Source organism: Bubalus kerabau, chromosome 15 (assembly GCF_029407905.1).
Source record: "Bubalus kerabau isolate K-KA32 ecotype Philippines breed swamp buffalo chromosome 15, PCC_UOA_SB_1v2, whole genome shotgun sequence".
Classification (NCBI taxonomy): Eukaryota; Metazoa; Chordata; class Mammalia; order Artiodactyla; family Bovidae; genus Bubalus; species Bubalus kerabau.
In genome coordinates, this window is record NC_073638.1 from 85,114,384 (window position 1) to 85,140,075 (window position 25,692).

General features: G+C 55.5%; 1 protein-coding gene across 1 annotated transcript in view; it reads left to right on the forward strand.

Annotated features, from left to right (window-relative positions):
- The first annotated feature begins 16,279 nt into the window (after window positions 1-16,279).
- Window positions 16,280-25,692, forward strand: part of LOC129627972 (beta-galactosidase-1-like protein 2) — a 37,562-nt gene continuing 28,149 nt past the window's right edge. The window contains exons 1-6 of the mRNA XM_055547394.1: window positions 16,280-16,463; window positions 18,446-18,554; window positions 18,682-18,786; window positions 18,976-19,080; window positions 19,141-19,188; window positions 19,536-19,733. Of these exons, the coding sequence (XP_055403369.1) occupies window positions 16,280-16,463; window positions 18,446-18,554; window positions 18,682-18,786; window positions 18,976-19,080; window positions 19,141-19,188; window positions 19,536-19,733 (749 nt within the window). The remainder of the gene's footprint in view (window positions 16,464-18,445; window positions 18,555-18,681; window positions 18,787-18,975; window positions 19,081-19,140; window positions 19,189-19,535; window positions 19,734-25,692) is intronic.

The following is a 25,692-nucleotide window of genomic DNA, read 5'->3' on the forward strand; positions in this document are numbered from 1 at the left end:
GTGATCATTTCATGACGTATGTGAGTCAGATCATTACGGTGCACACCTTGAATGTATACCAGGCTGATGTCAATTCTGTCTCAGTAAGACCGGGAGGAAGAAAAGATGTAAGGGCCCATTTCCTTCCAGAACCCCAGTGGTGCCAGAACGGAGGCAGATGTGTCTCATCCACCAGCGTGTTCTCAGCATCCAACACGGAGCACCAGCTCAGCTAGGCGTCTGGAGCAATCTAACCACATCTCTGCCGGGTGTAAAGGATGTGAAGCATTTCAGGGGAGGGACACAAGTGAGGGTCACTCAGTCTTGGTGTATTCTGAGAATCGCAAATAACCTGTTAGGAGCGTGTCACGTCAGGACAGCTAGCCCCTCAAGCCGTGTTCCTTCCTCAGCAGGCTCAAGCAATGAACCCACTCACTGTTCGCATGTCCTCCTCTGTTGCTACTTGTGTCTGCAGAGTGTGGTGGAAAAGCTCTAAAATAAAGAAGCAGCATAGTTACATTCATTATTGTCTAACACACTGTTGAACTTCAAGAAAACTTTTTGTACAGATATCTGAGATACAAAATATATATTTTGTAACATCACTGACAGGTATGTAGCAAAATATAAACTCAGGGAAAAGGTCTCCTGTATTTATATTTTGTTTCGTAGAAGGAACTTGGCTCTGAGAGTTACAATCTGGGCAGGTGTAAGGGTCCTTCGGCAGCTGAAAACCGATTGGGAAGAAACTCAAAGATCCGACCAGTGAGTGCTAAGGGAAATCAACCCTGAGCGTTCACTGGAATGGCTGATGCTGAAGCTGAAACTCTAGGCCTTTGGCCACCTGATGCGGAGAACTGACTCATTTGAAAAGACCCTGATGCTGGGAAAGATTGAGGGCAGGTGGAGAAGGGGATGACAGAGGATGAGATGGCTGGATGGCATCACTGATTTGATGGACAGGGGTTTGGGTAAGATCTGGGAGTTGGTGATGGACAGGGAGGCCTTGCGTGCTGCGGTTCACGGGGTCACAGAGAGTCGGACACGACTGAGCGACTGAACAACAAGGACCAAGCTCAAAGCTGTAAGAAATTGTCTTAAAGGACCGTGAGAACCGTGTCCTTCGAAGCTGGTCCAAGGGACGGGATGTGCCTGCTCCGTGTTCACCACTTGGTCTCCGTGTGTTTATTTTTTCTGGATCAAACGCAATTCCTGATAGAGGCATCTGCACGTCATCCGGGAGCTCGTCCCCCGCATCAAAGTTCCTCCCAACTTTATTAAGAATGGCAAGAATTCCAACGAAGAGCTTGGACACAAGCCAAGACACAAGGCTAAAATGAAATTAAATACTTAAATCCAGTTTATGAAAAGCTTGTTGTGTAATGTTAGGAAAGGTAAACGCAAACAATTCAACCATGATTAAAAACTGTGACTAAAACAGTCTTAAAAATATACCTTAATTCTTACCACTATCTTAAAGTTTTACATTTTATGAAAATCTAATGTCTATGTAATTTATATTTAAACTTACCTTTTAGATGCATCTCTTTCATGTATCTCTTCTTGGTTCAGAAGCCTGTCACAGTCTTCCGACACTTACAAAGCTGCTGTACTCTTACCATCCTGTCAGCTGTCAGCTTGTTTCCTAACGTGCTTAAGTATATGAAAAGGGACAGAAAAGTTGCTCAGTCGTGTCCTATGCTTTGCGACACCATGGACTGTAACCTACGAGGTTCCTCCATCCGTGGAATTTTCCAGGCAAGAGTACTGGAGTGGGTTGCCATTTCCTTCTCCAGGGGATCTTCCTGACCCAGGGAACGAACCCGGGTCTCCCTCATTGCAAGCAGATGCTTTACCCTCTGAGCCATAGTCCAGGAGGATAAAAGTGTATGAAAGTTCTTAATAATTGTTTTTGTAGATGATATTGATAGTTTTCATAGTACTCTTTAACCATTGCTTTATTTTACTTCAACTTAATGCAGTTTTAATGATTCACTTTGTGGCGTCTCCCACACACACACGCCTACATTTGAAAGCGAATGTTCAGATATTCAGGACAGACTCGGAGGGCGCGGCTGGTGCTCACGCTGACAGCTCACACGGCTCGTATCTGCGATCACTCTGTCACCAGGCAGGCGTGCTGCCGTGCGCGGCCCTGTCTGCTCACCCCGGAGCCCGCTTCCCTGGCCCAGCCACCCACGACGGCCCCCAGGACGTGGCTGCAGAGATGCACCGCGTCCGTTCTGCTTCGCTGCCTTCCGTCTCTCTGATCACGATGGCATATCCGTGTCCAGTGCTGCGATTTCCTTCTCCCACCCGAGATGGAGATGAGAGCTGGGCGGTGTCGTTGACTCAGGGTCGCGAGGCACAGCCGCTTTCCCGTTTCTCTATTCCTCTTGCCAGCAGATATCCCTGAAGGACGCTTGTCTGCTTCCCCCCGAGGCCCCTTTCCTCCCTAGCCCGTTCCGCTGCCCCGGCCCCTCCACACCCCCCTGCATCGCAGTGGCCAGAGTCCTCGGTGAACCAAACCCTCTGCGGGTCAAACCAGCCGGACTGAGCTGGGCTCCTAGGCCTCTGGACAGGCTGACCCTCCCAGTCTCCTCCATCCCAGGGATGGCAACCCTGGTTCCTTCTCATTCTTAGGCCCAGCGTGATGGAGTCATTCTCGAACCTCCTTATTTTTCTCGCCCCACAAACGATCCAGGAATCAAAGAGTCCTCCCCATGCCAGGCTGCACTTGTCTTAGCACACGGACATCTGCAGTAGCCTCCGGTCGGTCCCCTTTCCTGTACTGCGCCCCACTCCTGGCATCCAGATGACCCCTGGAAACATGGTGGATGGCACGCCCAGAGCCTGCCCTGGCTCCCTGAGTCCCTGAGTCAGAGCTCTGCTCTGAAAGGCCTGTCTGACGGGGTCCTGGTTCCCCCGGCCTCCTCCCTGCAGGCCTGCCCCGCTCCCAACCTCCCCGCAGGCCTGGACCCCCAGGCATTGCCCCCTGGGGCCCTCTCTGCTTGGCCGGCCCTGTACGCAGGTGACCACTCAGGGCTTTGCTCAGCGACACCCTCTTGGTGAGGTCTCCTCTGTACACAGCACCCCCGACACCCCCTTTTCTCGTCCACTTCCTTTATGCTGTGGAATTCACTGCCTTGGAGACAGGCTGGGACATGGGCCTTTTGTGGTGTTTGTACCTGGACCAGCATCTGGAGCAACAGATACAAAGGAGCTATGGTACGGGACGAAACATGACCGCGAGCGGTTGGAGCGAATCATCCACGAGATACAGAAAGGCCACAATCCAGCTGCCGCTTCTGAGGTGCTGGGCGCGAAAGTGGGGTCCCTGCACACAGCACCACCAAGGAGGGGAGCACCTGCTCCCCACGCCCAGCCCACCCTGGACCAGCCCCCCAGGGAGGAGCCCCCTGCACTGCTCTGGCTCCCGGAGCTGCAGCAGGGGCCCCGGTGGGCTCCCCGACCCCTCCTCTGGCCTCTGGTCCATTCCCGCGGATTAAAGAGCCCAGGGTCGGTGTCGCCTTGAACACTCAGGACTGATTTGTTTGTACATTTTTGCTGTTCCACTTCCTCAGCCGGGGCAGACATCTCCGAGAGAGGGGCCACTGAAGCCTCCCCAGCACCCAAAACAGTGCTCCGCACACAGCGAACCCAACGCTGTCGATCCCGTCTGGATGAACGGACGCTATTGAGTCAGATCTTGCTTTTCAGTCACCCAGAGGCTGAGCTGCAAAGTGGCCTTTGGGAACCGCCCAGGCCAGCACTGGAGCCGGTGCCGCCCCGGCAAACACACAGGCCCCCAGCGCCCCGGATGTGCCTTTCTGGGTAGGCCTTGACTGACCGTCCCGACTCAGATCCATTTTCCTTTCTCGCTTTCCAAGGAAAAGGATTTTCTTTTTTTTTTTTTTAATTTATTTTTTAATTGAAGGCTTATTGCTTTACAGAATTGTGCTTGTTTCTGCTGAACAGCAGCATGAATCGGCCACAGGTATATACGTGCCCCTCGAGGACAGCAGTTTTCCGCGTTCTTTTCGTCCGGGGCTGAGACGATGCTCACTTACTCCCAGGAGTCCCCCACGCTCCCACCACTCATGGTTTCTTGGCTCCAGACTCTGGCAGCTTGACATGGAAACTGGGCTCCTCGTCCTCTCCTTGCTTCTCGTCCACCCCTATCTCTGTGGGGGACAGCAGGAGAGTCCTGGCAGAGGAGGAGGTCAGCAGGACCCTGTTCTTTAAGGAACACGTGTTTTTTGTTGTGTTTTCTGCACACCCGGCAGGAGGAAGTTGGCCTGTGCAGGTTACCATTGCAGGTATTAGGTACGATCTTCCCACATGCCACTGTTTACAGCCCCATTGGCCGGGTCACTGAACTGTAGCCTCCCTGCCCAGTGATGTGAGAATTTCATGCTCTGCTTAGGGTCAAGAGCAATCAAGCATTCTGCAAAGGAGTATCTTGAAGGCACCTCTTGCTACTCTTTTAAAAACCTGAAGTCTTGGCTCCTCAGCAAACACGTCTGGAGTAGCAGCACCTCTGCAGTACAGTCCTGGTATCACTAAATCCTGATGAAGTAAATGTGTTCTTAATCCAGGAGTAGGGTGTGTCTACAGGTCTGTCGTTCTCAGCAGGTTAAGGGGTAAGGATTTCTTCTGTAGCACTGAGTTGTTCGCATTTTCCCCCATAAATAAAAACAAAGGACACAGGGCTGGGCTAAGGATTTCATGGTTTTTATAGCCCATGTTGATAAGTTTAATATCTGGAAAAAAAAAAGGAGAATCTGGTACTGTTTAAATAGCTTAAGGATACCCTGGTGTTTAGTGGACTGTGCTATTTATTCATTTATTACTTTTGCAATAATTTGTGTGAATCCTAGCTCACTTAAAGAATATATTTGTTTATTTGGCTCGGCCAAATTTTAGTTGCTGCTTGTGGGATCTAGCTCCCCAAGGATCAGACCCGGGCCCCTTTTATCCAGGGCATGGATTTCTCGCCACTGGACCAGCAGGGAAGCCCCAAGGACTGTGCTATTTGCTGCTCAGCAGCATCACCAGGAACCAGGGCAGGTGGGGGTGTGTGTCTGGGACGCACCTGCGTAGGCGGAAGGGGGCCTCACCTGTGACATCTTCCCCTTGTGTCTCGAGGGCCGTCTCTCATTCCAATTATACCAACACACTTTTATCACAGACTTAACACCTATCAGGCAATTTTATGCCTTAAAAACAGTGGATAGAAGACACTGGCTTTGGGGAGTGCGCTCAGGGGGAGAGACTGCGCCCTGGAGACTTGAGGCTGGCTCCAGCCCTGGGCCAGCCCAGCCACCCCTCCCACTGCCCCAGGTCTTTCAACTTCCTGTTTGTCTGTTCCTTTCTGTCTCTCCTGGGTTTACCTTTCTCTAGCTGACAAATATTTGCTTAATGCTGGAAAAAATCTCTTCAAAGTAAATGCACTTGTCTTTGTTCCAGAAGTAGCACCTCATTGTGTTCCAGCAGCTTTTAACGTGCAGAGCTGCACACAAGTGCAGCGTACAGGTTCAAAACATGCAGTGCTGTGTGTGTGTGCCCGCGTGTGTATTTTCTAGACTCTGGTGCTGTGAAAAACATCAGCCTCCCTAGACACGTTTCATATTTTCTTTCAGTAAACTCTGAATTTTGTTCTTGGGATGAGTCGGGTTTGTGATTACTAGAAAGCATAAATTTGCCCAAATATCATACAACTTCCTTTGTGACATAATTCTGTGCCAAAATAAGACTTTTATTCGTCTTTTCCTAAAATGTGAGGTTTATCTGGACTTTTTTAAAATTAAAAAATTGAAAGTGGTAGGAGTGAGGACCAGAACAAGACCTGTGGACCCAAAGGCGGAGGATATTTTGGTTGGCCCCTCGCACCCGTCCCCATGCCATTCAAGTGTGTGCCAGACACACTTTGCCAGACACACAAAGAAAATCCACAATGCTATAGCTTTTCACATGATCAGTTCAGTCGCTCAGTCGTGTCCGACTCTTTGCGACCCCATCAACCGCAGCACTCCGGGCCTCCCTGTCCATCACCAACTCCCAGAGTTTACTCAAACTCATGTCCATCGAGTCAGTGATGCCATCCAGCCATCTCATCCTCTGTCGTCCCCTTCTCCTCCCACCTTCAATCTTTCCCAGCATCAGGGTCTTTTCCAATGAGTCAGTTCTTCACATCAGGTGGCCAAAGTATTGGAGTTTCAGCTTCAGCATCAGTCCTTCCAACGAATATTCAGGACTGATTTCCTTTAGGGTGGACTGGTTGGATCTCCTTGCATGTAGTTCAAGGGACTCTCAAGAGTCTTCTCCAACACCACAGTTCAAAGCATCAATTCTTCGGCGCTCAGCTTTCTTTATAGTCCAACTCTCACATCCATATGTGACTACTGCAAAAACATAGCCTTGACTAGACGGACCTTTGTTGGCAAAGTAATGTCTCTGCTTTTCAATATGCTGTCTAGGTTGGTCATAACTTTCCTTCCAAGGAGCAAGCGTCTTTTGATTTCATGGCTGCAGTCACCATCCGCAGTGATTTTGGAGCCCAGGAAAATAAAGTCAGCCACTGTTTCCACTGTTTCCCCATCTATTTACCATGAAGTGATGGCACCAGATGCCATGATCTTAGTTTTCTGAATGTTGAGCTTTAAGCCAACTTTTTCACTCTCCTCTTTCACTTTCATCAAGAGGCTTTTTAGTTCCTCTTCACTTTCTGCCATAAGGGTGGTGTCATCTGCATATCTGAGGTTATTGATATTTCTCCCGGCAATCTTGATTCCAGCTTGTGCTTTTCTTCCAGCCCAGTGTTTCTCGTGATGTACTCTGCATAGAAGTTAAATAAGCAGGATGACAATATATAGCCTTGATGTACTCCTTTTCCTATTTGGAACCAGTCTGTTGTTCCATGTCCAGTTCTAACTGTTGCTTCCTGACCTGTATACAGGTTTCTCAAGAGGCAGGTCAGGTGGTCTGGTATTCCCATCTCTTTCAGAATTTTCTACAATTTGTTGTGATCCACACAGTCAAAGGCTTTGGCATAGTCAATAAAGCAGAAATAAATGTTTTTCTGGAATTCTCTTGCTTTTTCGATGATCCAGCGGAAAGTGAAAGAGGAGAGTGAAAAAGTTGGCTTAAAACTCAACATTCAGGAAACAAAGATTATGGCATCCGGTCCCATCTCTTCATGGCAAATAGATGGGGAAACAATGGAAACAGTGAGAGACTTTATTTTGGGGGGCTCCAAAATCACTGCAGATGGTGACTGCAGCCATGAAATTAAAAGACATTTAAAGAAATTAAAATTAAATAAATAAAAGACAATTAAATTAAAGAAATTAAAAGAAATTAAGATTGCTCCTTGGAAGAAACCTAGACAGCATATTGAAAAGCAGAGACATTACTTTGCCAACAAAGGTCCGTCTAGTCAAGGCTATGTTTTTGCAGTAGTCACATATGGATGTGAGAGTTGGACTATAAAGAAAGCTGAGCGCCGAAGAATTGATGCTTTGAACTGTGGTGTTGGAGAAGACTCTTGAGAGTCCCTTGAACTACATGCAAGGAGATCCAACCAGTCCATCCTAAAGGAAATCAGTCCTGAATATTCATTGGAAGGACTGATGCTGAAGCTGAAACTCCAATACTTTGGCCACCTGATGTGAAGAACTGACTCATTGGAAAAGACCCTGATGCTGGGAAAGATTGAAGGTGGGAGGAGAAGGGGACGACAGAGGATGAGATGGTTGGATGGCATCACTGACTCGATGGACATGAGTTTGAGTAAACTCTGGGAGTTGGGGATGGACAGGGAGGCCCGGAGTGCTGCGGTTGATGGGGTCGCAAAGAGTCGGACACGACTGAACAACTTCACTGAACTGAACTTTCAAGAGGCTCTTTAGTTCTTCTTTGTTTTCTGCCTTAAGGGTGGTGTCATCTGCATATCTGAGGTTATTGATATTTCTCCCTGCAATCTTGATTCCCGCTTGTGCTTCCTCCAGCCCAGCATTCCGCATGATGTACTCTGCATATGAGTTAAATAAGCAGGGTGACAATATGCAGCTGTGAGGTACTCCTTTCCCAATTTGGGCTTCCCTGGTGGCTCAGCTGGTGAAGAATCCGCCTGCAATGCAGGAGACCTGGGTTCGATCCCTGGGTTGGGAAGGTGCCCTGGAGAACGGAGCGGCTACTCACTCCAGTATTCCTGCTTGGAGAATTCCATGGACTGTATAGTCCACGGGGTCACAAAGAGTTGGACACGACTCAGAGACTTTCACTTTCACATGACAAGTCACTATTTAAAAAACTTTTCTCTTCAGCATTTGAACTGCTTTAAAATACTGCGTTGGCTTTGGAAGCACCTTTCCAACCTGCTCGCCCGTTCAGCGCGCCGGGGGTGACTTTAGCCGCGTGTTCAAGTGTGCAGGGGTTGCGCAGCGCGCGCCCAGGCGGTCAGCTCCTGTTTGCACATCTCCAGCCGCAAAGTGTCTCTGCCACTCAGAGCGCCTCTCAGGGCCAGGCCGCCGGGAGGGGATGGGGCGCGGGGCGCCGGGGCTGAGGACCGGAAACCGCGGACGCCGCTGCCACTCTCCGGGAGACCCCGCCCCTCCCCAGAGGCCGTGCGGTGGGGCGGGGCCTCGGGGGCGGGGCCTCAGGCTGCAGCCAGTGAGCACCGGCGGGCCGGGAGCGCGGCGGCTTGTTGCCCCGGCGACCGGCGCGCGGCCCCGCCCCCGCCGAGCCTCCGGGTCAGGTTCGGACTCCGGCGCGGGTGGCTCAGGCGCAGCGGACGCGCGATGCCCAAGTGGAGTGTGCGGCGGAGGCCCAGCCTCCTGCTCGGCGCGGTGTTGCTGATCGTGTGCCTCCCGGTACTCCGCAGGTGAGCTGACGCCGCGTCCCGCGCACCTGCGCCCGAGCCCGGAGCCGGCCCGGAGCCCCCAAGGGCAGTCCCCACGGGGCGGCCCCGTGGCCCCGTCCGACCGGAGCGCTGGCGCCCGGCCCCTCTGCGCCCCCGGCGCCCAGGCGCTGCACTCCCGGCCCCGGCGTCTGCGCCCAGCCGGGGCTCCCCACCCTCCAGCGCAGGGGTCCGCGCAGAACTGGCCATCAGACCCCTCTCCGAGGTGCCCAGCGTGCGCGCCCCGAGTCCTCCTGCCGAGCCCCAGGTCCCCTGCTTTTCTCCGAGGTCCCCACATTTCCTGCCAAACCAGCTGCGAGGCTGGTCAGCCTGGCTGAGGTCAGAGCTCCAGCTCCGTAAGGTCCATTTGCCCGGCCCAGAGCAGTCCCCAGGTCTCTGTCCCGCGGGTCCTCCAAGCTCCTTAGTCTGGGTGTGGTTGCTCCGTTCTCGGGATGCGTCTTCCGCTCGCCCACCAGCACCAGCTCACCCGTTCCCACTCCCCATTCCCTTATAACATGTTATCTGGGGGTGCGTTTGGGGATAGAATGCTTTACCCACCACTTGTTCGCGTGCCTGAGCCTAGAATTTTCCTACCAACTCTGTTTATAGGATTTTACAGCTGTGAGCCTATCTCTCAGGTCGATGCCTGGAACTTTCCATAATCAAAACGTCCAGTGTGTGGGAAGTCAGGCAGGGACGCTGGTGCTGAAGCTGAAGGCTGAGCCAGCGGACCTACAGCAGGCACGCCACCCTCATCTGTTGCTTCTTTCTGTGTCTTTGTCACTTCTCTGGACTTCCTCTGGGAGACAGCGATGTTTGGGAGGGAAAGAACTCTTTCCCTTTGCATCTTTCCAAGTCTGAGGTGTCACCTTTGTTTCGGAGACAACGAGGGTGTCAGGATTGTTTGGGAGAAGGAAATGCTTTTCTGGGGCTCGGAAAACATCAGGGCGTCTCATTTCCCCAGCTGCTCCCAAGACTTTTCCGTCCTGTCTGTGATCTCTCCCCTTCCTCTTTGAGGACTGGTCCTGGCCCTTGGAGGCACAGGGCTGATGCAAACTCCAGAGCAATCCCTCCAGGCAGAGGTGGCAGGAGCTTCCGGCATACACCCAGGTATCCAGGAGACCACATCCCAGGGAGAAAAGCCTGCCGCATGGGAGGGGCACATGCTTGGATGCTGGAGGTCAGAGAGGCAGTGGCCCTCGCGGGGGGCCCAGACAGGTCACGGGGACGGGGGTGGCTGTGAGGGGCTTGAGATGGGCCAGGCAGTGCCCCTGACAGTCCCCAGGAGGAGGCGCGAGAAGAGGGCAGGTGCTTGTTGGGGTCTGGAGGAAGAGGAGGTAAAGAAGCCGGGCTCTCGCGGGCAAGGGAATGTGTGCCCATCTGGCGGCAGGAAGGGTCGGGTCCATGGAGCAGCCGGGGACGAAGGGCGGCGGCTCCTGCCCTGGCAGTGGTGTGGCGCATTTAGGAAGGACATGGCTTTCCTGCTGCGCCTTCTTTCTCAGCAGGCGAGACGGAGGCCGGAGAAGCTCAGGCTGGGTCAGGGCTGCCTCTTAGGCCCTCCAGAACACTTGTCTCCTGGTATTTCCAGGCTGTGTCTCACGGGTACCTTCTGCCCAGGTCCTTCCATCCCACTTGGGCTGGACACCAAGACCTGCGTCTGGAGGCCAGAGCCAGGTCCCTCCCCTGCCTGACGCCACTGTGGCCAGGTCATCAGCCGAGTGGGGCCTCTCCCAGCTGTTTTTGGGAATGTGGGCGCAGCCCCCAAAGCAGAGGTCATTCGGGGACGGGCAGCAGAGCGGGGAGCTCCAGGTCAGAGGCGGGCGTGGTGGGGGGGGGAGGGGCTGCTTGGCTGCAGCCTTTTTTTTCCCCATAAACTTTTACCTGGATTGGTTCATGGTCAATCACTGCTGTTTACTGACATCGTATCCAAGAAATAAGAGGACCGAGGTGACTTTTGAGGAAGATTTCAACCTTTGGTCTTTAGCTTGAACATTGGTCTTAAAAAATCAGCTTGATGGCAGCATAGGCGCCATGTAGCCAGTTGCACGTGTAGCAGGTGTGTCTGCTGGGCTCTGACATGCGCGCCATCTGTGCAGCGGCCTCCGCAGCTCCGACAGAGTGGGCTCCACCAGCCCCGGAAGCTCACTGGTGCCCCTGTGCCCCGCGCTCGCATCTCCCCGAGGACGCTCATATGTTGCGTTTGGCCTCAGACACCAGCTGGCATCCTCTCAAGCTTACAGAGGTGTAACCCTCTGCCTTGGCTGACTATTTCCGCTTGGCATGTTACTTGGGGTCCAGGGTGTGCGTGCTGGGTGAACCTCGGCTCCAAACCTACCCGTCTCCACAAGCACAAGAATGCCTGCCTGGTATGACGAGGGCGTGGTTCCCGTTCAGGACTTTCCCTCAGCATCTGCGCCTCACTGATTAGCCCCCCCGAGAGCTCTGTGTCTCTCTAAGCTAGAGGTCAGCTGCAGAGTCGGCAGGGCCAGAGCCGCGGCAGGCTGCCTGCATCGCTTCCCGAGGGAGGTCATCTTTGCTGCTCCCCGCCCTGCTGGGGTCTGGGTTCCCGAAGCTCGCTCCTCCCCTGGGAGGGAGAGAAGGACCTCTCGGGCGCCCCGGGGACACAAGTCACAGCCTCGGAACCAGGCCGCTCTCTTTGGTCCCCTCCTCTGAGGGCGTGAGTGCCAGACCGTGTCCTTCTGGGCCTCTGTGAGGTCACGGGTTTTATGGACTTCCTCTGTTCTGGACGCTGCTCTCCGTGGGGCCCGAGTCATTGCCGCTGGAACGCTCCAGCTCTCGTGTTCTGGCAGCGAAGCTCTCAGCCCATGGGAGTGTCACCCCTGACACACGTCGGGAGGGGGGGCAGGTGTCTGAGACCCTGTGCTAGAGGAGAGGGTGGGTGCTAAGGTTCTGTGATCGGAGGACCGGGGTCTCAGCAGGTGCGTGGACGTTGAGGGTCTGTGATTGGGCGACCGGGGTCTCAGCAGGTGCGTGGATGCTGAGGGTCTGTGATTGGGGGACCAGGGTCTCAGCAAGTGCGTGGACGTTGAGGATCTGTGATCGGGGGACGGGGGTGCCCCAGAGACCAGCCCTGAGGCTTCCAGAGTCTTGGCCCCCCAAATATCAGGACTTCGGCCGAGGAGTCCTCTCCTCTTGGAAGGAGCTGGCGAAGTAAACACGCCTCTTTCCATGATGCGACCCCAGGCCTGTTGTTTCACCTGGAATGCTCTTATGGTGAAGCAGCAGGAGACGCCGGGGCTCAGAGACCCTCTCGGGACACGTGGGGCCTGAGGGCACCAGGCCCCCATCCAGCCCCCAGCAGTGGGGGCTTGTTGCCTGCTCACCACTCACTTTTATGTTTGCTTAAATCAATTGGTCTGGCTGTCAAAGGCCATGTTGAGAGTCCCCCTCGTGTGGTGCCTCTCCTGGATGAAAGGGCAGTGGATTCTTAGAGGCTTGTGGTAAGAGAGTGGACGCTTCTCGACGGGGGTCTGCTGGAGACCCTTGGTTAATGCCCCCTGCTCCCGCCCCCACCCCCCCACGATGGTTGGTGGGGCTGTTCCTTTCAGGAACACCTTGTGTTGTTCTTACACAGGTTATTTTGTGACTAGGTCATCTAGGAAGAAGGATGAAGTCTTCAAATAAAGTAAAGGGGAAAATGAGGTCCCTGGGCTCCCATCTCCCCGCACAGAGGTGGCCCCCATCACGGCGATGCTCAGGGGTGTCCCGTGTGTACAGAGACAGCTGTAGGCGGCTCTCTGTCCAGTTATTTAAACCGCTCCCTCCTGAAAGACATCCACGACTGCAAACCAGGCTGCAGTGAACATCCATTGGCGATATTTCTGTACTAGAATCTCTGACTATATGAGGCACTCATTTTAAGTCTTGATCGACATTTACAGTAAGTAAATAGCAGATGCTCTTTCTGTTGGACCAGCCTGAGCTCTGTGGCCTGAGGGGCAAATTAGCTGATGTGTGTGTTGAGTCTCTGTCCTCTAAGAGCTAACCCAGCTCTCGTCGGTCTCAGGAGGTGAGTCCCATGGGGTGGACCTTGAAAGCAGTCTATTTAGGCTGCACTTGTTCGCTGCAACCCTTTTATTCTGACTGAGAATTTTATTCTGACTGAACTTTTATTCTCGAGCCTGAGATCAGAGTCTTGTCATGGGGGCACCTGGAGGTTTGCTCACAGAGTTTTCCCTTCTTGGCACTTCCTCTGTTGATGCTGCCATTGGGAACGTTCCCCAAAGTGAGAGCATGGTGTCCCGTGGTGTCTGATCACTTCCTGCTGTCCTTGTGTGCTTGAATCCGAATGAGGAGTGTAACTGCACGACGGGGTCTTGGGGTCTCCTCGAGTAGATGCTCGTTCACATACGAACTCCTGCGGGCCTTAGACAGGGCTGCCGGCCTGGCCTGCAGGGCCTGGGTGCTCAGCCGTCCCCCGCCCACCAGGTCCTTCCCACGGGGATGGGCAGGGGTGCCAGGAGCGGTGGGCACAGGCCTGTGGATGCTGCCCGATGGACGGAAGGCCCAGCCCTCTGGAAACAGTTAATGCCTCTCCCAGCAAAGCAGGAGCCAAGGCCTGGCGCACACGGCCAAGGAGCGCGTCCGCGAAGCCGGGCCAGACTCGGGGCAGAGCTGCAGCTCTCAGGGCTCACGCGTTGATGCAGGAGCCACTCTTCTGGGGTAGGGTGTCAGAGGCGCTGGCCAGGAACGGGGAGCAGGTGGATTCCCTCCCCAGGCCCCCAGCACCCCCGACTGAGGGAGGAGTGCACAGAGCTGAAGCCTGGTGAGACCCCAAGGTCCCAGGTGGGCGGTTCTGGAGACGGGGTGGCTGATGAAGCTGGGCCTCAGGAGCGTGTGGCCACGTCAGTCTTCAGAGTGATGAGGAGAAGTATGTATTTCAGTCCTGAGTGTGAGGTGTCTTCATCGTGTCCGTCTGGGTGACGGCCTCAGGCACGGCCACGTGGACTGGCGGTGTGTTTTCACGGTCAGCATCTTTAGAGCGAAGCCCTGGACGCAGACTCAGTGGAGCCTCACCGAGTGGGCACCAGTGTGCGTTATGTGTGAAGCAGGACTCCCTCCCGCCTGGGCCAGCCGGGACTCCTGCTCTGGGGGTGGGAGGACTATTCCCGCAGGCTCCCAGCTCACGTGCCAGCTTGTCCACTCGTCAGCCCGACGCTGGGTGAGCCTCCCTGGACCTGCCGGCTGCAGGTGCTGCTGGCCGCAGGCCCTGGCACTGACCGTGTCGTCTCTGCTGAGCCTGGGCGTGGGGCGCTGGCCCGTCCAGGTCTGGACGTGCGTATGGAGGACAGAGGGCGAGGAGGCGGCCGTGCCCGCAGGTGGCCTGCCAGCCCTGCTCAGCCCCAGGCTGGTGCAGTGTCCGCCCCACCCACGGGCACCCACTCAACCTCTGTCGGGACGTTTCAGACCGATCCCAACCTTGAACGAGGGTTCAAGGAGGTGGTGGGATCGGCCGTCTCCCTCTCTGAGAGTGGGGAGTGCTTTGGGGCTCATCTCACAGGAGGAGCTGGTTGGCCAGGCACCGCACACCTGTCCGTTTCCCTGACGCCTCCGCTCGGCCGGCACGTGTGACCACATCCAGGGACGGGTAGCCTGTGCCCTGTCTCAGGCCCTCGAGCTGCAGCGGGGTGAGGCTCAGGCAGGCCCCTGCCCCAGCCCGCCCCACCCCAGGGAGGCCTGCCAGGGGTCCTGACGCGTGTCCTCTGCCAGGAGCCCCTCCGTAGCCGTCAGTCAGGGCCCAGGCCAGCCGCCCAGGTCATTCCGGGACCAAAAGCCTGCTCGTCCTACGACAGAGAGGCGACCGGAATCCAGAAGAGAGCGTAGGTGGGAGCTCTCGCTGGAAGGAAGGCAGCTGCCCTGGTCTCCGCGGAAAGTGTCATCAGGGCACGTCCCTGGTGGTCCGGTGGCTGAGACTCTGCCCTCAGTGCAGGGGGCCCAGGTCTAGCCCTGGTCAGGGAACGGGATTCCGCGTGTGGCAACTGAATGTTCTGCGTGCCACGTTGAAAACTGAAGATCCCATGTGCCACTGAGAAGCCCCAGAGCAGCCAAATAAATAAATCTTTTTTTGAAAGTTTCATCAGGAATGAACTGCTCACGGGAGAGCAGCAGGAAGTAGGGGTTCCCTGGGGCTGTGGGCTCCAAGCTCACAGGCCTCCGTCAGAAGGCCCTGCCGCAGGCCCTGGTGCCTTGCTCGATCGCGGCTTGTCAGCTGCGCGGCCAGAGGTGGCTATTAGTGTTGCAAGCAGCAGCGCTGATGATCACCGTCTGTAGTAATAACTGTTTACGCTGTTGTTTATGGGGCTCTGACATGCATCACCTCGTTCTCTCACAGTGAAGTCCTTGGAGAAACCCAGCATGTATTTTCCTGGTGCAGCCATCCCTATCATGAGTGTACTGAGGGCTCGTTAGTTACCTACCAGAGAGTCTTCCTTGGAGAAACCCAGCGTTTATCACCCTGGTTTTCCTCGTGGAGCCATCCCTATCATTAGTGTATTGAGGACTCGTTAGTTACCTACCAGAAAGTCCTCAAAGCAGCTGCTTCTCCAGCATTCGGCCTTCGATAGCAGCTGCAGCTTTGCTGTTTTCAGTGTTGATTTTACCCCTCTTAATGAGCACCGAGAGCAAGGTTTTTTAATCTACAAAATCATAGGATCTAGAGAGATGGGTAAGGAGAAGCCCCACCCTGGAGGAGGCTCTGCAGACGTGTATCAGAGGATAAGCTGCAGGCTGCTCTCAGATCTACCCCGGGGAATGGTCACAGTGCAGACTCAGACTCAGTAGGTCCCAGTTGGGCCTGCGTGTTTGCGTTTCTAACGAGCTCCAGGTGTAGGACCTGCAGGGGAAGGCAGTCCTGGAGACAGAGGTGCCCAATGACTTGTCATCCACTGGGGCGCAGACCACGGAGTGTGTGTTTCTGCTGGGACTGTGTTGGGACAAGGGGTCACAGAGAGCCATCTCCCACCCCACCTGCACCCCTGTACCTGCTGGGTGGGGGAGGCCCTCACAGCTTTTGGGGAGATGGGGTTGTGAACAGAAGTTATGTCAGTGACTTGGGGAACTCCCAGGAGCTTTTCTGTTGAAGTTCTGGCCAGTGATCAGGGATTGCTTCTTGGTGGAATGATTGCTCAGTGGGGTGTCTGTGTGTGTGTGTGTGTTTGTACGTGTATTTGTGCGCTCACCGCTGGACGGTCAGTGGGGTGTCTGTGTGTGTGTGTGTGTGTTTGTACGTGTATTTGTGCGCTCACCGCTGGACGGTCAGTGGTCAGTGTGCCTGTTGTGAAGCAGAGAATCTGCATGCAGCTCTGCGCGTCCTTGCCTGGGTGAGCGCGGGGCGGTCAGCTGAGGCTGAAGGCTACGGAAGCCTGTGCACCACCGGGGAAGATGTGGTCAGAACGCAGGAGACCGCGCTCGGCTGTGGGTGAGCTGGAGGCCTCCCACGAGCAGCAGGAGCTGGCGCAGAGCCAGGCGTGGCCCTGGAGCCAGGCGGGGGCGGGAGGCGGCCTGGTGGTGACCATGGAGCTCGCAGGCCTCCTTGTGCCGTGCCGGGGCTCACGCTCCAGGGCGGGTGGGCAGGGTCCTGCAAGGCCCAGGTGGAGAGTGTGTCCAGGTTTGAGGACCCTGCTGTCTGCCATCACAACGTCACTGAGCCCCGAGCAACACAGACTATGTGTAGACGGATGGTGGGTTATCAGTAAAATTATGGATGTCGAAATGTCAAATTCAATATAACTGCTTTATGTCCCTAAGTACTCTTCGTTTGATTTTTTCCAACCATTTACAAATGTGAAAACCGTTCTCAGCTGGCAGACTGCACGCAGGCACAAGGTGGGGAGGGGGTGGAGTCTGGCGTTTGCAGACCCTTGGCTTCGACAGCAGCCCAGCCGACAGTGCTTTCACCATGAAACGGACAACTGAAATAAGATGGCTTGGCACAACGCCCAGCACATTACATATAGTGAAATGCTGAATTAAACGGAGAAGGCAATGGCAGCCCACTCCGGTACTCTTATCTGGAAAATCCCATGGATGGAGGAGCCTGGTAGGCTGCAGTCCATGGGGTTGTGAAGAATTGGACACAACTGAGAGACTTCACTTTCACTTTTCACTTTCATGCATTGGAGAAGGAAATGGAAACCCACTCCAGTGTTCTTGCCTGGAGAATCCCAGGGACAGAGGAGCCTGATGGGCTGCTGTCTATGGGGTCCCACAGAGTCGGACATGACTGAAGCGACTCAGCAGCAGCAGCAGCAGCTGAATTAAATGGGAAAGATTGGGATTGTTCATATCAGGGACACAGAAAACCCACTGAAGCTATTCTATTTGCAAAGCATGTTAAAATGAATTGAGTTCAAACAGTGAGAAGATGCTTTTGTCGCTTGTAAGATACCTCTTTAACATGTCGTCTCGTTAAGCCCTTCCCTGCGTGCCTCACAGGACAGCATGCCTCACGGCTCGTGAGGGCTGCCTTGTCACAGGCTCTTTCGTCACACTTCCCTGGTGTCCGACCCTCATGCAGCCCTTGTGAGCACTTACGACAGGTGATGGCCCCAGGTGCCGGGGCAGGGCCGTGCCACAGAGCCAGGGTCCGCAGCCCTCAGGGACGGCACTGCCCAGGGGAGGGCCAGGGCTCAGGGTCCCCAGCCCTCAGGGACGGCACCACCCCGGGGAGGGCCAGGGCTCAGGGTCCCCAGCCCTCAGGGATGGCACCACCCCAGGGGACGGCCAGGGCTCAGGGTTCCCAGCCCTCAGGGACGGCACCGCCCAGGGGAGGGCCAGGGCTCAGGGTCCCCAGCCCTCAGGGACGGCACCCCCCCCGGGGAGGGCCAGGGCTCATGTGCAGACTCTCCTCTCAAAGATACTGCTTTTGTTTCCACGTCCCCGAGCAGGTGGTCATTTGGGAAATGTATTTTGAAATTTGATTTTAAGTCACTTGGAACGTGAAACTTTCGGGGAAGGAACCCCTGATGGGTTCACAGCTGCCCACAGATGGCCATTTCAGTGTCCAGTGTGCTCCTCCCCCACCCCTGCTGACCATAGCTGTGTTCACATCCGTGATTTTTCACATCCGTGATTTTAGTTCTATGCTGTAAGCTCATTTGTACCTCTCTGTTTAGGTTCTACATTATAAGCAATATCATGTATGTGTCTTTGATTTACTTTGCTCAGAATGAACTGTCTAGGTCCATCTGTGTTGCTGTAAATGGCATTATTTTGTTCTTTTTGTGGCTAAGTAATATTCCTTTGTACCACATCTTTATCCATTCATCTGCCGAGGGACATCTAGGTGGCTCCCATGTCCTGGCTGTTGTAAATAGCGCTGCAATGAACGTAGGGGTGTGTGTGTCTTTCTGAATTATAGGGCTTCCGTGATAGCTCAGCTGGTAAAGAATCTGCCTGCAGTGCAGGAGACCCCGGTTCACTCCCTGGGTTGGGAAGATCCCCAGGAGAAGGGAGAGTACCGGCTCCAGTGTTCTTGGGCTTCCCTTGTGGCTCAGCTGGTAAGGAATTATGGTCCTACAGATACACGCCCGGGAGTGGGGTTGCCAGATCACACGGTAGCTCTGTTGCTAGACTTCGAGGGGCTCTCCAGACCGCCCACAGTGGCTGTTCCTGACGCCGCCTCTTGTGCCTCCGCACACGTGCGGTCACTGTCATTGTGGGGGAGACATCTCCGCTTCTGCCCCGGTCTCCGCGAGGACCAGGTGTGGGACCAGCCGGGTCTGCTCCGCTGAGGAGCACGGGCTGTGGCAGTCGTCCACACTGCCTGTTTCGTGGCCGGTCAGACCTGAGCCCGTGGTGTGGAGCCGGGGGAGAGGGCCTCCACACATGCCTGTGGCCGGAGAGGCTCGGGCGGGCAAGGCTGTGCCTCAGCCGGCGCTGGTTGTCACGTGCCTCTTTCAACCCGAGTTTGAGTTTAGCTTCTGTTTGAAGATAAATGCCAAGACCAGAGACTCCTAGGGGCCTTTTCACAGCAGGGCCAAGGCAGCCCTGACCACTCCCCTCCTCCCTGAGACGGGCTGGACGGGAGACGGGGTGGGGTTCCGTGTTGCGTGAGGGCCCCCTCCCCGCCCCGGCAGCCCTCCGACTCCCGGGGGCACATTCTATGGACTCACCTTCCTGGCAGCCCCCTGGTGGGCGCTCCCCTTCCGGACGCCCCTCGGCCACACCCCCTCCTCAGGAACGTGAGCCTTGGACGCTCGGTCCCTGAGCAGACGCTGTTCCTAACTGGTCCCTCTCTTCAGGTATCTGCACCGCCAGCCTGGGGGCTGTGACCTTGAGGTGACCCCGAGGTACCGTGTCAAGTAGCTGCTGCTTTGATGTGTGTCCGGTGGCCGCTGTAGGAAGCCCCGTCCGCCCCCGAGTCCTCTCGGTCCCAGCACCGAAAGGCAGCTTTTCTGCCCTTAGACACCTGCCCGCGTGCACCCCGACCTCCCTTCTGAGCACAGCCCTGTGTTGAAAGCCGTCTTGTCTGTTCCTCGCTGGCTGGGTGTGAGCGCCGCTAGGCGCGTGAGCTGCGTGGCGGCCTTGAGTCTAGCGTCGGGCGCAGTCCCGGGGCTGGAGGCGGAGGCGGGGGCCCGGCTGCCCACACCCCACGCGCCCGGCTGGCAGGCCGGCTCTGAGGCCCTGTCTCCCGCAGGCTGGACTGGAGCGGCTTCGGCGCTTCATTGTGGCGGCGCCGGCACCTGGGGCTGCGGGCCGACGGCCAGAACTTCAAGCTGGAGAACTCGGCCTTCTGGATCTTCGGGGGCTCCGTCCACTACTTCCGGGTGCCCCGGGCCTACTGGAGGGACCGGCTCCTGAAGCTGCGGGCCTGCGGCCTCAACACGCTGACCACGTGAGGACCGCCCCCCGCGCCCCTCACCTGGCCCGGCTTCGGGCCGCGGGTCTAACGGGGAGCAGCCCGGCCCCCGTGGGTCCGAGAGAGGAGACCGGGCCCCCCCGCGGGTCTCTAGGGGGAGGAGCTCGGCCCCCGTGGGTACAGGAGAGGAGCCCGGCTTTCCGCGGGTCTCTTAAGGAGGAGCAGCCCAGCACCCCTGGGGGGCTAAGGAAGGAGCCCCCTTTTCCGGGGTGTGTGTGGATTTTCCCAGCACACCTGTCTCCATATCGCTTTCTGGAACCATCTTCAGAAGCTGGGGCTTCCATCCTGGAACAAGCGCAGGGTCAACCCGCGGTGGCCACTGGCCTCTGTGCTGATCAGGGAATCAGTTACGTGTGCTCGGTTGGGAAAAAAATCTTGATCATTTTGTGGATGTCTTTTTCAGCATTTCCAACAGATGTTTGGACCCAAGTCTATGAAACCAAGTGCATGATCAGGCTGGGTTATGAAAACTTCAGGCAAAAATGTGTGATTACAAGTCAAGGACGTGGGTTTTCTTGGTAGTTTATGAACCGATTTTGAAGTCAGTTCTAAGGACAGTTACGGGGTGTTCTGAACCATGACAGCATAGTTGAACAAAGTATGTGATTTTCCAGGAAGGTTACCTAGCGGCATCCATTTATTTCTGGTTCTGGGGGCACATGCTCCTGTTACAGGGCTCCAGCGGGCTGAACATTTTGCTTTTTAAGAGCAGGAGAGTCTGAGCTCTTGAGTCTGAAGTGGAAGCAGGAAGCCACCTGTTCACCTTTGCAATCAGGGGCCTTCCCCCAGAGGCTGCTATGGGTGGCGTCCAGGGAGGGGCAGCGGGGACTCAGAGGCAGCCCCTTAAAGAACTTACATTTCCTGATACTCTCTTCAGGGTGAGAACCTGCATCTGTGACCGGGTCTGGGACTCCGAGTGCTGCATTAGTGGTGCTGAGGAGAGGGACTCCTTTTTGCCCTCCTTTTGTTGCCGACCAGGGTTCTAGGGCTCTAATCAGTAGGCACTGACCAGAGGCCAGAGGAGCAGGACTCCTTTTTGTCCTCCTTTTGTTGCCGACCAGGGTTCTAGGGCTCTAATCAGTAGGCACTGACCAGAGGCCAGAGGAGCAGGACTCCTTTTTGCCCTCCTTTTGTTGCCGACCAGGGTTCTAGGGCTCTAATCAGTAGGCACTGACCAGAGGCCAGAGGAGCAGGACTCTTTTTGCCCTCCTTTTGTTGCCGACCAGGGTTCTAGGGCTCTAATCAGTAGGCACTGACCAGAGGCCAGAGGAGCAGGACTCCTTTTTGCCCTCCTTTTGTTGCCGACCAGGGTTCTAGGGCTCTAATCAGTAGGCACTGACCAGAGGCCAGAGGAGCAGGACTCCTTTTTGCCCTCCTTTTGTTGCCGACCAGGGTTCTAGGGCTCTAATCAGTAGGCACTGACCAGAGGCCAGAGGAGCAGGACTCCTTTTTGCCCTCCTTTTGTTGCCGCCCAGGGTTCTAGGGCTCTAATCAGTAGGCACTGACCAGAGGCCAGAGGAGCAGGACTCCTTTTTGCCCTCCTTTTGTTGCCGCCCAGGGTTCTAGGGCTCTAATCAGTAGGCACTGACCAGAGGGCAGAGGAGCAGGACTCCTTTTTGCCCTCCTTTTGTTGCCGCCCAGGGTTCTAGGGCTCTAATCAGTAGGCACTGACCAGAGGCCAGAGGAGCAGGACTCCTTTTTGCCCTCCTTTTGTTGCCGCCCAGGGTTCTAGGGCTCTAATCAGTAGGCACTGACCAGAGGCCAGAGGAGCAGGACTCCTTTTTGCCCTCCTTTTGTTGCCGCCCAGGGTTCTAGGGCTCTAATCAGTAGGCACTGACCAGAGGCCAGAGGAGCAGGACTCCTTTTTGCCCTCCTTTTGTTGCCGACCAGGGTTCTAGGGATCTAATCAGTAGGCACTGACCAGAGGCCAGAGGAGCAGGACTCCTTTTTGTCCTCCTTTTGTTTCCGACCAGGGTTCTAGGGCTCTAATCAGTAGGCACTGACCAGAGGCCAGAGGAGCAGGACTCCTTTTTGCCCTCCTTTTGTTGCCGCCCAGGGTTCTAGGGCTCTAATCAGTAGGCACTGACCAGAGGCCAGAGGAGCAGGACTCCTTTTTGCCCTCCTTTTGTTGCCGACCAGGGTTCTAGGGCTCTAATCAGTAGGCACTGACCAGAGGCCAGAGGAGCAGGACTCCTTTTTGTCCTCCTTTTGTTGCCGACCAATGTTCTAGGGCTCTAATCAGTAGGCACTGACCAGAGGCCAGAGGAGCAGGACTCCTTTTTGTCCTCCTTTTGTTGCCGACCAGGGTTCTAGGGCTCTAATCAGTAGGCACTGACCAGAGGCCAGAGGAGCAGGACTCCTTTTTGTCCTCCTTTTGTTGCCGACCAGGGTTCTAGGGCTCTAATCAGTAGGCACTGACCAGAGGCCAGAGGAGCAGGACTCCTTTTTGTCCTCCTTTTGTTGCCGACCAGGGTTCTAGGGCTCTAATCAGTAGGCACTGACCAGAGGCCAGAGGAGCAGGACTCCTTTTTGCCCTCCTTTTGTTGCCGCCCAGGGTTCTAGGGCTCTAATCAGTAGGCACTGACCAGAGGCCAGAGGAGCAGGACTCCTTTTTGCCCTCCTTTTGTTGCCGCCCAGGGTTCTAGGGCTCTAATCAGTAGGCACTGACCAGAGGCCAGAGGAGCAGGACTCCTTTTTGCCCTCCTTTTGTTGCCGACCAGGGTTCTAGGGCTCTAATCAGTAGGCACTGACCAGAGGCCAGAGGAGCAGGACTCCTTTTTGCCCTCCTTTTGTTGCCGACCAGGGTTCTAGGGCTCTAATCAGTAGGCACTGACCAGAGGCCAGAGGAGCAGGACTCCTTTTTGTCCTCCTTTTGTTGCCGACCTGGGTTCTAGGGCTCTAATCAGTAGGCACTGACCAGAGGCCAGAGGAGCAGGACTCCTTTTTGCCCTCCTTTTGTTGCCGACCAGGGTTCTAGGGCTCTAATCAGTAGGCACTGACCAGAGGCCACAGGAGCAGGACTCCTTTTTGCCCTCCTTTTGTTGCCGACCAATGTTCTAGGGCTCTAATCAGTAGGCACTGACCAGAGGCCAGAGGAGCAGGACTCCTTTTTGTCCTCCTTTTGTTGCCGACCAGGGTTCTAGGGCTCTAATCAGTAGGCACTGACCAGAGGCCAGAGGAGCAGGACTCCTTTTTGCCCTCCTTTTGTTGCCGCCCAGGGTTCTAGGGCTCTAATCAGTAGGCACTGACCAGAGGCCAGAGGAGCAGGACTCCTTTTTGCCCTCCTTTTGTTGCCGACCAGGGTTCTAGGGCTCTAATCAGTAGGCACTGACCAGAGGCCAGAGGAGCAGGACTCCTTTTTGCCCTCCCTTTGTTGCCGACCAGGGTTCTAGGGCTCTAATCAGTAGGCACTGACCAGAGGCCAGAGGAGCAGGACTCCTTTTTGCCCTCCTTTTGTTGCCGCCCAGGGTTCTAGGGCTCTAATCAGTAGGCACTGACCAGAGGCCAGAGGAGCAGGACTCCTTTTTGTCCTCCTTTTGTTGCCGCCCAGGGTTCTAGGGCTCTAATCAGTAGGCACTGACCAGAGGCCAGAGGAGCAGGACTCCTTTTTGCCCTCCTTTTGTTTCCGACCAGGGTTCTAGGGCTCTAATCAGTAGGCACTGACCAGAGGCCAGAGGAGCAGGACTCCTTTTTGCCCCCCCTTTTGTTGCCGACCAGGGTTCTAGGGCTCTAATCAGTAGGCACTGACCAGAGGCCAGAGGAGCAGGACTCCTTTTTGCCCCCCTTTTGTTGCCGCCCAGGGTTCTAGGGCTCTAATCAGTAGGCACTGACCAGAGGCCAGAGGAGCAGGACTCCTTTTTGCCCTCCTTTTGTTGCCGCCCAGGGTTCTAGGGCTCTAATCAGTAGGCACTGACCAGAGGCCAGAGGAGCAGGACTCCTTTTTGCCTTCCTTTTGTTGCCGACCAGGGTTCTAGGGCTCTAATCAGTAGGCACTGACCAGAGGCCAGAGGAGCAGGACTCCTTTTTGCCCTCCTTTTGTTGCCGCCCAGGGTTCTAGGGCTCTAATCAGTAGGCACTGACCAGAGGCCAGAGGAGCAGGACTCCTTTTTGCCCTCCTTTTGTTGCCGCCCAGGGTTCTAGGGCTCTAATCAGTAGGCACTGACCAGAGGGCAGAGGAGCAGGACTCCTTTTTGCCCTCCTTTTGTTGCCGCCCAGGGTTCTAGGGCTCTAATCAGTAGGCACTGACCAGAGGGCAGAGGAGCAGGACTCCTTTTTGCCCTCCTTTTGTTGCCGCCCAGGGTTCTAGGGCTCTAATCAGTAGGCACTGACCAGAGGCCAGAGGAGCAGGACTCCTTTTTGCCCTCCTTTTGTTGCCGACCAGGGTTCTAGGGCTCTAATCAGTAGGCACTGACCAGAGGCCAGAGGAGCAGGACTCCTTTTTGCCCTCCTTTTGTTGCCGACCAGGGTTCTAGGGCTCTAATCAGTAGGCACTGACCAGAGGGCAGAGGAGCAGGACTCCTTTTTGCCCTCCTTTTGTTGCCGCCCAGGGTTCTAGGGCTCTAATCAGTAGGCACTGACCAGAGGCCAGAGGAGCAGAACTCCTTTTTGCCCTCCTTTTGTTGCCGCCCAGGGTTCTAGGGCTCTAATCAGTAGGCACTGACCAGAGGCCAGAGGAGCAGGACTCCTTTTTGCCCTCCTTTTGTTGCCGACCAGGGTTCTAGGGATCTAATCAGTAGGCACTGACCATTGGCCAGAGGAGCAGGACTCCTTTTTGTCCTCCTTTTGTTGCCGACCAGGGTTCTAGGGCTCTAATCAGTAGGCACTGACCAGAGGCCAGAGGAGCAGGACTCCTTTTTGCCCTCCTTTTGTTGCCGACCAGGGTTCTAGGGCTCTAATCAGTAGGCACTGACCAGAGGCCAGAGGAGCAGGACTCCTTTTTGCCCTCCTTTTGTTGCCGACCAGGGTTCTAGGGCTCTAATCAGTAGGCACTGACCAGAGGCCAGAGGAGCAGGACTCCTTTTTGCCCTCCTTTTGTTTCCGACCAGGGTTCTAGGGCTCTAATCAGTAGGCACTGACCAGAGGCCAGAGGAGCAGGACTCCTTTTTGCCCTCCTTTTGTTGCCGACCAGGGTTCTAGGGCTCTAATCAGTAGGCACTGACCAGAGGCCACAGGAGCAGGACTCCTTTTTGCCCTCCTTTTGTTGCCGACCAGGGTTCTAGGGCTCTAATCAGTAGGCACTGACCAGAGGCCAGAGGAGCAGGACTCCTTTTTGCCCTCCTTTTGTTGCCGACCAGGGTTCTAGGGCTCTAATCAGTAGGCACTGACCAGCGGCCAGAGGAGCAGGACTCCTTTTTGCCCTCCTTTTGTTGCCGACCAGGGTTCTAGGGCTCTAATCAGTAGGCACTGACCAGAGGCCAGAGGAGCAGGACTCCTTTTTGCCCTCCTTTTGTTGCCGACCAGGGTTCTAGGGCTCTAATCAGTAGGCACTGACCAGAGGCCAGAGGAGCAGGACTCCTTTTTGTCCTCCTTTTGTTGCCGACCAGGGTTCTAGGGCTCTAATCAGTAGGCACTGACCAGAGGCCAGAGGAGCAGGACTCCTTTTTGCCCTCCTTTGGTTGCCGCCCAGGGTTCTAGGGCTCTAATCAGTAGGCACTGACCAGAGGGCAGAGGAGCAGGACTCCTTTTTGCCCTCCTTTTGTTGCCGCCCAGGGTTCTAGGGCTCTAATCAGTAGGCACTGACCAGAGGGCAGAGGAGCAGGACTCCTTTTTGCCCTCCTTTTGTTGCCGACCAGGGTTCTAGGGCTCTAATCAGTAGGCACTGACCAGAGGCCAGAGGAGCAGGACTCCTTTTTGCCCTCCTTTTGTTGCCGCCCAGGGTTCTAGGGCTCTAATCAGTAGGCACTGACCAGAGGGCAGAGGAGCAGGACTCCTTTTT